At 35.8% G+C, this 13,130-nt stretch overlaps 2 protein-coding genes across 30 annotated transcripts in view; both read left to right on the top strand.

Annotated features, from left to right (window-relative positions):
* Positions 1-4,680, top strand: part of eml1 (EMAP like 1) — a 101,476-nt gene extending 96,796 nt beyond the window's left edge. For 25 of the 26 annotated variants that reach the window (XM_073927529.1, XM_073927527.1, XM_073927523.1 and 22 more), the window contains 6 exons: positions 700-788; positions 924-1,021; positions 1,591-1,678; positions 2,616-2,711; positions 3,198-3,328; positions 3,418-4,680. In XM_073927529.1, coding sequence (XP_073783630.1) covers positions 700-788; positions 924-1,021; positions 1,591-1,678; positions 2,616-2,711; positions 3,198-3,328; positions 3,418-3,543 — 628 coding nt within the window. In that variant the 3' untranslated portion in view covers positions 3,544-4,680. 26 annotated transcript variants of the gene reach the window in all.
* A 3,119-nt stretch (positions 4,681-7,799) lies between these two features.
* Positions 7,800-13,130, top strand: part of evla (Enah/Vasp-like a) — a 76,586-nt gene continuing 71,255 nt past the window's right edge. For 3 of the 4 annotated variants that reach the window (XM_068214440.2, XM_073927465.1, XM_005158795.6), the window contains exon 1: positions 7,824-8,195. In XM_068214440.2, coding sequence (XP_068070541.1) covers positions 8,191-8,195 — 5 coding nt within the window. In that variant the 5' untranslated portion in view covers positions 7,824-8,190. 4 annotated transcript variants of the gene reach the window in all.

Here is a 13,130-nt window from a genome sequence, read left to right as displayed (position 1 = left end):
TGCTGGTGTTACGTTTCAGGGTAAATGGACTGAAATGGTGACTTTTGAAAATGAATCATTACCCATGATGATTGCACATCCTGTAGGCAGCATGTACATATGCAGGCAATATATGCGCAGACCCAGTGGTTGTAATTTATCACGTACTATGCATTTAAGGCTGTATAATGTAGAAACTGAAACAGTAAAAATGGAAAAGGACAAGGAGCTTTTTCATTAAAAAAAATAAATAAATAAATAAATAAAGTAAAAAATTAACAAACGCTGTTTTAAAACCAAAACTTTGAGTATATATATATAGATAGATAGATAGATAGATAGATAGATAGATAGATAGATAGATAGATAGATAGATAGATAGATAGATAGATAGATAGATAGATAGATAGATAGATAGATAGATAGATAGATAGATCATCATGACATTTTTTAAATGGAATTGGAGAACCGGTGGTGCTATGACAATCATGAAGATCAAAAATACTGAATTTGTCTGCTAATTCACCTGAAATGGCTAATATTTGCATTTTTCATCATTGATTTAAGTGTTTATGGGTTACTAAACATTAAATAATCTTTTTACATGAATTCTATTGACCTCTAAGCACAATAATCCCTGCCTGCAGCTATATTTATGTGTGTTTCTTCAGACCTGTGTGTTTTTAATCTTGTGCTTTTACTCATTATGATTATTTGCAGGTGGCTGGTGCTCGATACTGAATCGAAGGATCTCGTCACGGTTCACACGGATGGGAATGAACAGCTGTCTGTGATCCGCTTTTCTCCAGGTTAGAGTTACTTCTCCCTGCAGCTTTTTTTTTCTGTTTGCTGGGAAAACATTAGGATGTTAGCCAAGAACTTGCACTCTTTTAAATCTCTAACAATTGATTAAGTTGAAAAAAAACCCTGGTTATTTGTTCCAGATGGTAATTTCCTCGCAATAGGGTCTCACGACAACTACATCTACATTTATGCTGTGGCAGAAAATGGCAAGAAATACAGCAGAGTTGGAAAGTGCTCAGTAAGTATGTGTTTAAAAGCAACAATATGGCTTTTGTATAAGTAATGTCTGTAATAGATCCCACATCAAAAAGCTGACTTATTATATTGGTCAAAGGATGCGTCAAATTATTTTTTATATACATGGTAGTGTCTACTTTAAGGTTTCATTCTTGCTGTAAATACTGCATGCCTGTAAATCATGATAAAAATGTATGATTTACAAAAATCATGATGGTATATATTACAGTCATTAGAGTCATCAGAAAGAAGCATTAAAAGTATACATTATTTGTATGCTTGAAAATACATTTCCTTAATTGAGCCACTACTATTAAATGACCTAATATTTCAAATTACATTTTTATTATTACATTTTATATATGTATTATTTTTTATTTTGCTTTAAATGTAGGCTTGTTTTAATTCTGTTAATCGTCTCTTTTTTCTTATTTTATGTTATAGTCTATTTAGCTTTTTTATAAATCATATGTTAAAAAAAAAAACTTTAAAACAAAACTACCATTATTCAATGTCTCTGCCTTCTGAAATTAAATTGTTTTTGTTTGCACTGTCTGTTATTGCTCACAGGGTCATTCAAGTTTCATCACCCATCTGGATTGGTCTGTGGATTCTCAGTACTTGGTATCCAACTCAGGGGACTATGAGATCCTGTACTGTAAGGACTGATACAATGTTTTTAGCATGTTTTTTAGGTGTTATTAATTATTGACAGTAGTTTAGTCAAGACACAGAAATAAAACCTCTAATAAAAATATTAGTTTGTCATACAAATACCTGCACTGTTTTCAAAGTGTGACATACTTTTCTGTGTCTTTAAGTTAGACTTTATTAAAATATGGCATCTTCATATATGCAATTTTTCCAAGATCTGATTCTTCAAATCTTTTATTGCTTTAGTTTAAAGGGATAGTTCACCATAGTTTAAAAAAAAAAACGAAAAATGATTGAAAAATTATTATTTACTCACTCTTTACTGGTTTCAAAGCTTCTTTCCACTCTTTAACACAAAACAAGATATTTTTTTAAATGCTGGAAATGTAAAACTATTGACTTCCATAGTATTTGTTTTTGCTACTATGGAATTCAATGGTTACAGGGTTTCAGCTTTCTTTAGTATATCTTCAGATTAATAAAACCCATAAAGGTTTGGATAAGAATGTCTGTTTTAGGTATCACTTTATTTTGATGGTGCCTTTAATATGTTTTTGGATTTTAGGTTACATTGCATCTACATGCCAACCAATTCTCAATAGATTATATGTAGGTTGGGGTTAGGGTTAGTGTAAGCCAGGGGTGGCCAACTCTGTTCCTGGAGAGCCACCTTCCTGCAGATTTTAGTTGCTACCCATATCAAACACACCTGCCTGTAATTATCACGTGGTGTTCAGGTCCTAATTAATTGGTTCAGGTGTGTTTGATATGGGTAGCAACTGAAATCTGCAGGAAGGTGGCTCTCCAGGAACAGGGTTGGCCACCCCTGGTGTAAGCTGACATGTATTTGCAAAGTGTTTTGTTTTGTTTGTTTAAACTGGCTTCTCTATGAAATCCAATAATTCACATTATAAATTCAGTTAATGATTGTTGTCTTTCAGGGATTCCCTCTGTGTGTAAGCAAGTTGTGAGTGTGGAAACCACTCGGGATATTGAATGGGCCACTTTCACTTGTACTCTGGGCTTCCATGTTTTTGGTAAGCTTAATGTTAGCGGTGTGAAATAATAATAATAATTCAATTTTCATCTTTATTTCTATAGCGCTTTTACAATATAGATTGTGTCAAAACAGCTTAACATAGAAGTTCTAGTAAATTGAAACTGTTTCAGTCCAATTTTCAGAGCTGAATTTCAGTTTAGTTCAGTTCAATGTGGTTTAAATTTCACTGCTGAAAGTCCAAACACTGAAGAGCAAATCCATCGATGCGCAGCTCCACAATTCCCAAACCAGTGGCCACAGGAATAAACTTCACCAATTGACGAAAGTGAAAGAAAATAATAATAATAATACTAAACTAATACAGTTAATAAATTAATACATCCCTATAAAGTTATTAGCCACGCATTTAACTTTAAATATATATCAGCACGTCTATACTGTAACTACACAAAGTGCCTTTTACTGTATATGAAGATGTAAATGTCCAGTCATAAATATATATAGTGTTTGTTTTATTCATCAGGATTGTGGCCAGATGGCTCAGACGGTACCGACATCAATGCTGTGTGCAGTTCATATGCAAAGAGACTGCTGGTGACCGGAGACGACTTTGGCAAAGTTCACCTCTTTTCATTCCCCTGCTCTCAGTCCAGGGTACGAAACACTTCTAGATCTTATAAATATTGTTATGATTCATCCGGGTGACAAATAAGGATAAAACATTGTCCTGTTTCTCTCTGCAGGCGCCTAGTCACATCTACAGTGGACATAGCAGCCACGTCACCAATGTTAACTTCCTGTTTGACGACAGCCACTTAGTCTCCACCGGAGGAAAGGACATGAGTATAATGCAATGGCGTGTGGTGTAACATGACCACCACCACATTGAACTTTCTTGATTTTCTGGGAACAAGTGGCTTGGCAAAGCTAAAGCGGGGCCATTGACTACAGACTAAAGTGGAGTCTCAGTTTTATTCGCCTTTAATTGTTATCTCAGGACACCGATATTTGAAGTGACTCTGTTTTGACTGTCTCACCCACTCCCTAGGCTGTTAAAGAGATGGATTAGGAGGAAAACCCTTCTCTTTTGCTTTGAATAACCAACTAAAATAGCCGATCTAATGGACAAATGTGATGCCAAAGCACATGAAGGAACATATTAGGAACAATTTGTCCAAGTTCAGTATATGATCAAAGCACTGACCAATCCTAACACTGTAACATCTATTAACAGTATCAAAAGACCTGTGTTTTAAACAATTGCACGTTAAACATTGTTTTATACTGAAATCTCTCTCCCTTATCTTATTATTATTATTTAGCTTTTGCTGCCACCGGCTGGTAAGTAAGGGGACTGCAGCTACCTTCCCGCGTTTTAAAGGGGTGGTTCACCCAAATTCCCCACTATTTACTCACCCTCAAGTTGTTATAAACCTTTATAAGTTTCTTTCTTCTGTTGGACACAAAACAAGATATTTTGACGAAAGCTAAAACCTGCAATCATTACAAACCTATAATACGGAAGTCAATGTTTCCAGGTCTCCAGCTTTCTTCAGGATATCTTCGTTTGTGTTTAGGAAAGGGAAGGAAAGGGAGAGTAAATGATGACGGAATTGTCCTTTGATTATTTAATACATGTTATTGTTTTCTCTATTTAAATTAATAGAAATAAAAATAATACTTAATCAGCCATCAAGGATGAAAAAGTGACTGTACTGCAGATTAAGGCCATTGATCACTGGTTTAGTTCAATCCTCACTCTGTTGTTTGCATCAACTAGCTTAACTTGAACGTCATAATGTAGTGCACATTTACATTAGAGTTGAGCTCCATTTTCATAACCTCTGCTTGGGAAACAGGATGGAACCGTTACCACCAAATGACTGTAGTATTAATAAAACTAAGCATGCACGAGTTTGTCACTGTCTAACCTAATTTTGTTTTTCCATATTCGCTGTCAGATGTGTGGCAAAATAAAGAAAACTTTGTTTAGTTCTTCTGTTAAATATGAGCTTGTTTTTGACTGGATTGTTGGATAAAAGTTGGATGGAAAGTGTAAAAGATAATGGAAGCACCAGCAGAATTTGAAGCCTATTACAAAACCAAAGTATATGAATCAGTGGTGAGGCTACAAATAGGCAACGGTGGCACTGACTCTGTCCCTCTATATGGCAGATCATTTAGACATTCATTCATTTTCTTTTGGCTCAGTCCCTTTATTAATCAGGGGTTGCCACAGCGAAATGAACCGCCAACTTATCCAGCATATGTTTTTCACACAGCGGATGACCTTCCAGCTGCAACTCATCACTGGGAAACACCCATACACTCTCAGTCACATACATACACTACGGACAATGTAGCTTACCCAAATCACCTACAGCGCATGTCTTTGGACTTGTGGGGGGAACTGGAGCACCCGGAGGAAACCCGCACCAACACGGGGAGAACATGCAAACACTTCACACAGAAATACCAACTGACTTAGCCGAGGCTCGAACCAGCGACCTTCTTGCTGTTAGACAATTTAGACATTTCATATATAAAGAATACTGGTTAGCACATTTAGATACAGGTATATTTTACGATTTACAAGTATTACTATAAACCAGTGTACAGATACAAGTACTAGACTTTATCCTGTAGGAACTACCTTAGAAAAATACTGGTACTGATTTATAAGATGGTTCCCATTAGTAAATATTAGGGCTACAACGGTACCCTGAAATCAGGGTTTAATGCATACTTTGGTTTTAGGGTCACAATTTGATACAGCTACAGTACAGCAGGAAAATAAACAAATCCCAGTGCTTGCATTTTCTGTTTATTTTGAACTGGCAGAATTGTTTTGTCACAATCAGCTACAGAACTAAAGAGAATCTTGGGATGCAAAAGCACAAAATAAACGCAATAATAAAAAAATAAAAACAGGAAAAAAATTATTGTTTATTAAACTTATGATTCAATAAGCTTCAAAACTTAAATGTCTTTTAATGAAAATTCAATTCAGCTTTTTTGTATAGCGCTTTTACAATGTAGATTGTGTCAAAGCAGCTTCACATAAATGGTTAAAGTAACTGGATCAGGGTAGTTCAGTTTTTAGTGTTTAAGTTCAGTTCAGTTTAGCTCAGTTCAGTGTGATTTAATCATTACTGAGAGTCCAAACACTGAAGAGCAAATTCATTGTTGCTAGCACCGTGTCCATCCAGAACCGCATGTGCAGTGCAGAACAACTGTTCAATATTATGTGTGTGTAGAAACTCACTTACAGACTAAACAGTATCTTATATTCCAATTGTTTTAAGGGATGTGCATGACTGTTATACACTTGCATGTTTTACAGCACTGAGTGTTTTGATGTATTCTTTGTGAATAACTTCTTGGTTGTTGCAGTTGTTACAAATCTATGTGTACTGTACATTGTAAAAAGGATTGCTTCAAATTTTACAGCAACTTATTTACTATTGTAGCAATTTTTATCTTTCTGCTAAGCTATACACTCCCTGACAAAAGTCTTGTCATCGATCCCAGATGTAGCAACAAATAAGAACTTCTAGTTGATCATTTGGAAAAGTGGCAGAAAGTAGATTTTTTGATGAATTTGATTAACTGCATCCCAATCATCACAAACACAGCAGAAGACCTATTGAAACCCGCATGGACCCAAGATTCTAACACAAATCAGTAAGGTTTGGTAAAGGAAAAATCATGGTTTGGGGTTACATTCAGAATGGAGGTAAGACATAAAAAGCCTGAGGTATCAAGGCATTTGTGCTGCCCATTACATTACAAACCACAGGCGAGAGCAAATTCTCAGCAGGTCAGTGCTCCTTCCCATACTTCAGCCATCACATCAAAGATCCTGAAAGAAGGTCAAGGTGCTCCTGGATTGGCCAGCCCAGCCACCAGTTATGAACATTATTAAGCATGTCTGTAGTGAGATGAAGAAGGAGGCATTGAAGATGAATCCAGAGAATCTTGATGAACTGTGGGAGTATTTTCAGATGATTTTATTAATAAGTTATTTAAGTCATTGCAGAGATCCTCTAAGGCAGGGGTGTCAAACTCAATTCCTGGAGGGCCGAAGCCCTGCACAGTTTAGTTCCAACCCTGCTCCAACACACTTACCTGTAGGTTTCGAACAAGCCTGAAGGACTGAATTCGTTTGATCAGGTGTGTTTAATTAGGGTTAGAACTAAACTGTGCAGAGCTGTGGCCCTTTTGGAACAGAGTTTGACACCTGTGCTCTAAGGTCATGGAAGTCATACACAATATTAATTCTTTTTCCACTGCACCATGACTTTATATTCTATACCCTACATTATTTCTGTTATGTGACAATACTTCTATTTGAGCAAAGTCAGACCTTACTGTCCTAATTAAATATTCAATAAATATATTATTTATCCTAATAAAAAAAAAAATCAACGCATGATCTATCTTATTTTGGTCAAAAAAATGTCTTCTGATACCAATTGATCAACTAGAAGTCAAGTTATTTGTTGTTCCTAAAACTTGGATAGGTGACAAGACTTTTGACAGGTAGTGTACATATGTTTTAGACATATTTTGACTCTTTCAATTTCAGTCTAAATCTGATAATGTTTTTTCGTACCAATATTGTAAAATGTGCTTTAGTTTTACATTAGGCCTAACCAACGAGGTTCACACTATTTCACTAATGTCTACTTCAAAATGTCCTACCAAGTGACTGATATGATTAAATATCAAATAACATCATGGCAGGGGAAAATAAAAATGACCTGTGAAAAAAAAATCTACCCAACAGCCAGAAAAATCACAAAACAACCATCCAAGCATAACAAGAGAACGTTGAAGACATATGGCAAAACATTCTACATCTGTTTGTCATAAACCCTTCTCGCTTCTCACAGTGATGCCCTTCAGAGCAGTACACGTATTCACAAACATCATTTATCACCGAACGTAGGTAATTTGTTTACGCCTGCTTATACCACATCACCAAATGAGCCCGAATAACAGGAAGAGGAGGAATAACAGTAACCCGACGAGGAGAAAGGCAGGGCCCGGAGGAAGCTGCAGTGCGGCATTTTGGCCACAAGTGATCGCTGTTCTGCCTGTGTTTTTACATTATCCCTATAAGCTGCTTTCTCATTGTCATAACACTGAGGAAAATGGCAACTCCAGTGCGCGTTTGCAGACCGCAATTCAGATCGATGTTGTAGGCGCGACCATGAGCTGAACATGGGATATGTTTTATCCAGCTGTGGTGACACTGGGCGATATGTTGTAGACCTTTCCCGACATCTGCATTGCTTCTGATCCGAAGACCGGCTGTGCATCGCTGGATGAGCATTGAACATTCAGGCTGACCATTGTTATATGCAATAGTACACGTGTTGTATTTAAGCTCAATATCATACATATTTATGCGCCGATAGCTTTACATAGAGCGGCTCGCCTATGAGGTTTTGCTGAGTTTCTTTTTTCTCATCTTTTAATTATTTATTACATATTTCGGACATCATCAGAAAATGAGGTAAGCTGCCCATTCTGTTGACACTGCATGTAACGTTATATATGCATTCATTCGCTAAAATGTATAAATCTATAAATGTTTCATTTTGTGTGTTTATATATTATGTTACACAGCACATGACACTCGCAGACACTGGGTGTGTTTCATACCTTGTGTGCGCCCAAGACACTGACAGCATATGGGGTGAGCTCTCAGTGATTTGATTCATTGAGTAGAATCTTTTGAGTCAGTTCACTAAAAGATTTGTTCACTCGTCTGGAAGTTTTGTCATTATGCCAGTAGAGGGCGACTAGGTAATTTTATGTTAAAGCTTTTTATGTGAACCATTAATCAAATAAATGCTAAAATAAGTAGCTGTGCAGTTTACGTTGTTGAAAATCTACAAATTAAGTACAAAAAATGTTAGTGAATCTCAATAACTTAATCATTAGCATCCAAAGAAACGGTAAATTGTTTATTAAGGTGGATTTATACTTTTGCGTCGAGTGATTGGCGTGACCCACAACACCTGCCTTGTGCATAGCCATGCATCTATACTTCTGTGTGCTGTTTGTGTTGCTCTGCAATAACACGTCCGAAACACTAGCTGGCGGTAGAGTTTTTATGTTCCTTTTTGTCGAGCTTTTTCGCGGGTGTTTTTTCTGAATGCTGCAAGCTAAATCTCGCTCATTCAGAGGTGTGAACTGGCGGACCTTAATCATAAGGTAAACACAAAATAAAAGTTTCTATCTGGAGCTTCTTCACGAGACTTGATACTTGTTAAGCACTCACTCCATCGAGTTCATGGCTCTAAGCACTGCCTACGGTCATTACCGATACCAAGCCGACCAAGACTTGCGCTATGCGTCGATACAAAGTGTAGTTACACTTTTTGAGAGGTCAGCCACGGCAAAGGATATGCAACTGTGCGAAGGCTATGCCAGACAATACACGTGTGCTTTAAATTATACATTTTTAGCAACGGATTCTGATAGGCTGTCAATATAATTATTTATCAACTAGTAAAATAATTGTTCCTAAAGTGATTCCAATGATATTGTTACTGTGTTATTATTGTGGGTAGACTTACATTTTCTTTTAGAATTTAAATGATTATTTCAACTTCGTTATCAATGTTTGTCATTGTATGAGTAAAATGTCCCAGTACTTATATTATCCACATTATTTGTATTGTAAAAGTATAGAATGCACACAACCTCAGATTCATTAGCTACATGTTTAATTATTTGCTCGATAAACCATGTAGTTACAAGTATGGCAATACATTAAAATAATAGGCTTTACTAGTTTGTAATATAAAGCAGCAGAAATCTAAAAATATCTCAGGTAGGATGAAACCGGTAGTCTCGCACATTCAAATTACAGATGGTCATAACCTTCATATCCTACTGTGGATATTATAAGTATAATAAGATTCCTTGAGTTAAAGAATTGTTTCAAAGCTCTGATTCGCTAATAAACACGCACCAGCGATCATTTGGACACACCCAGAAATTGATTCTTAGAAATGCTTTCTGGGTAGTCAACTTACAGGTTTTGGCACACAGCCACTGAAAGCACGAGCTGTTATGAGTGTGCAGATTCTTCACCTGGTTTCTGTTCTGCTGACATCAGCAGAGAGGGACAGTGTTTGAAGTGTGTGACGGTTATTCAGTGCACCGAGATGCTGAGCATAGACTCCGATGGCCATGACAAATTTAAACGGAACTGTCCGTGGGAATTAGCGTGAAGCGTTTTATTGAATTCATAAAGCAACCGGAGCAGTTAATGCGCATGTCTCATTTCACCCATGCAGTGGATTTTCACTGGGTGTGTTCAGATTTCCAGATTCATGCTTTGTGATTTAGAAACAAAAATGTTCATTGTGATTTAGAAAATTAAATTACAGTAGCACCGAGCATGTTGTATTTATATTTGTAATCCTAAAATAAAGTTAATTTTGGAACAGATTTATAGTTTTTATGAATGGTATGAATAAATAGCCATTTATTAAATTGGTTGCCTGATGAAATCAAAACATGCTTACATGCTTAGACCAAGCAGCACGGGATTTTTTAGATTATGCAAATTTGATTTCTGTAATTAATTTTAGTCCCTTATTAAGGCAAATCACTAATTGTGTACACTAAATATAGGCTTGTTTACACTTTGAGTTCCATGTAATTGCATAGAGAGTCAATTGCATACAACGGCAAGAAGGTCCACATACGTTTGTCATTATCTTCATATAAGTGCATTTATTTTAAGCTTTTCATAGATCATCCAAAAATGAAAATGTGCTGTTTCAGCCCCTGGCCATGTCTAGCTGATTGGCTATTTCAGTACAACATTAAATAAGATTTTTAGCTGAGACTGTGGTCACTTGTGATTCATTAATTGCAACAGTCCAAATAATATATAAGCATTCTGTATGACATCACCTATTACATGCACATAGACTAACCATTTTCTTCACAAGACCTCAGTGTATCTTTAGGAATCTTCTTTAATGTTATACTGAAGAATAAAGTCATCCACATCTTGAATAACCTGAGGGTGAGTAAATTAGCAGTAACATTTTTTTATGAACTATGCCTTTAAGTCCACTTTCCCTTTGCTTTGTTCTGCCTCTGTCTGGACTAGAAGGAAGTCTTAAATTGTGCTGGACCGGCTTGCATTCTCGCCAGCAGGAAACTGAGGAACTGGTTGAGTGGAATGATTTATTCAACCCTTGACTCCCTAAGCAAAAATTCTTTACTTCACAATGTAGGCTATTTTTAGTACTAGTGGTAATCATGGTAAGGGTAAAGCATTCACTCCCATGTCGGCAGGAAGCAGTGAGTGTATGAAATGAGCTCCTAATACACTCGGGGTATGAGATCTGTTGGTCTGGCGAATCGTACAGACTCAGACGCATGGATTGTGTTTATTCTGCGTATATGAGTTCATTTCTGTGAACAGTATTTAGAAGGTTCTGTTTTCGGGTAAATTTGAATGTAATTAATAACATTCATGTTTTCTTAGTTTCAGCTATGTTCAGGTTGTTTGCTGTTGTTTGTGAGGATGTTTTTTGATAATTTTGAGCTGAAGCAAGTGTATTTCCTGGTAGTAATTCCACTTGCGCAATTGATCTGAATATGTATCGAATCCAGCTGCCGTGATTTATTCTGTCATTTTTCCATGAACCCAAAGGCTCATCTGCCAGCACAAACACATTTTTACTACAGCGTGCCACTTTGTGTCTTATTGAGCCACGGTGTTTATGTGGTTCTCGAAAGTCTCATTATCAGCCTTTAAATTATTGCTTATCTGAAAAAATAAATGTTTTTTTTTCTCCACTGCACTTACTTGAAGTTTTTAACTAACACAGGCTCTTTAAAAATTTGTGCTTCAGCCTACATGTTTGTGTAATCACAAAAACATACTTTAACATACGTTTGACTGCAGTTTCTAGGTAAAATGAACGTTATGGTTTGGTATGACGCAACAACTTTTCTTTTTTTTACACTTATGATAGTTTTAGGGACTTATTATTGATTATTAAATACCTTAAAATAACTTAATGTAATCAAATACATTTGACTAGAGTTAGTATCGTTCAAAAATGTTCATACCAGTACTTTAAATTTGATACTGGATAGTTTTCTCAATACCAATTTTATAAAATTAGTTTCAGCAAGATTACATACTCTATTGCATCTATGTTTTCCAATTTGTAGTTTTTTTTTTAACAGAGTCAAAATCTTAAAAGCATAACCAAACAAAATGTAATCAAAAATAGTGTTTACTTAAACATGAAAAGTTCAGGGTGCTTATACACCTAGAATTTTGTTTCGGAACCTGTCTTGTATGCTCAGTTAGCGCAGTTTGTTTGGCATACTGTATGTGAATCCAGAAATCCTGAAAACAATTGGTCCGAGATTGCCTGGATGAGGTGAAACAAACTCTCCAACTGTTATTTCTCTCTAAAGTTTAAGCATATAACGCATAATTCTAGTTAGCTTTTTTTTTAGTAGAAGATCGATTGATTCAATGGATAGATTTCTACAAAACTTGACATCTAAAATGAGTCTCTGTATGAGAAATTCTTACCTCTCTGATGATGATGTATGTGGGTGTCAAAATTAAAGTGTAACTTTTTGCTTATAATGTCGTATTGCTAATCATCATAAATTAAAATAACAACGTATAACAGCTGAGCAGAACCCACGGGACTCTAAAAAATAAACCCTAAAACTCTGACCAATGTGAGGAGAGTGTACTCGCACGTGACTTGTTTGAACTGTTTTGGTTCATTTATGAACTTTTCCGTTAGAAAGCAACCGCACTGAGAACAAAAATAAACATTGTACCAATTTTAATCCCTATTTTTCATCTACAAGTGTGGAAGCACCCTTAATGTCAGTATGTATGGTTAACTCTGCATCCGTAAAGATCTCTATCTTCTTAAAAAAGATGCATGCTTGCTCAGGAGACAGACAAGTCTGATATCAGAGAGGCCATTTGGTTAATAAAGATTCATTCCAATGACAATGCGTTCAGATTAATTAAGATAATTTAAATAAAACATTTTGGTCACACTTTACAATAATTTCGTATTAGTTAATATATTTACTAACATAAACAAACAATGAACAATATGTTTATTACAATATTTATTAATCTTTGTTGACATTAGCTAATAGAAAATGAGTAATTTAGTCATAAAGGGCATATTGCTCTCGTTAATGTGCACCCTATACTGACACTAAGGAGAAAAAGTTGATGAATAGTCATTATTTTTGTGTAATGTGCACACAAAAGTACTCTCATAGCCTGATAATATTACGATTGAACCACTGAAGGCACAATTTGAGGATATTTTTTGGTATTTTTCTGTCTATGAGGGAAGAGAGAGTTCTCAGATTTCATCTAAAATATCTTAATTTGTATTCTAAAGACAAGCAAAGGTCTCGG

Source organism: Danio rerio, chromosome 17 (genome assembly GCF_049306965.1).
Source record: "Danio rerio strain Tuebingen ecotype United States chromosome 17, GRCz12tu, whole genome shotgun sequence".
Classification (NCBI taxonomy): Eukaryota; Metazoa; Chordata; class Actinopteri; order Cypriniformes; family Danionidae; genus Danio; species Danio rerio.
The sequence above is the reverse complement of the archived record's forward strand: the minus strand, read 5'-3'. Positions and strand labels throughout refer to the sequence as shown.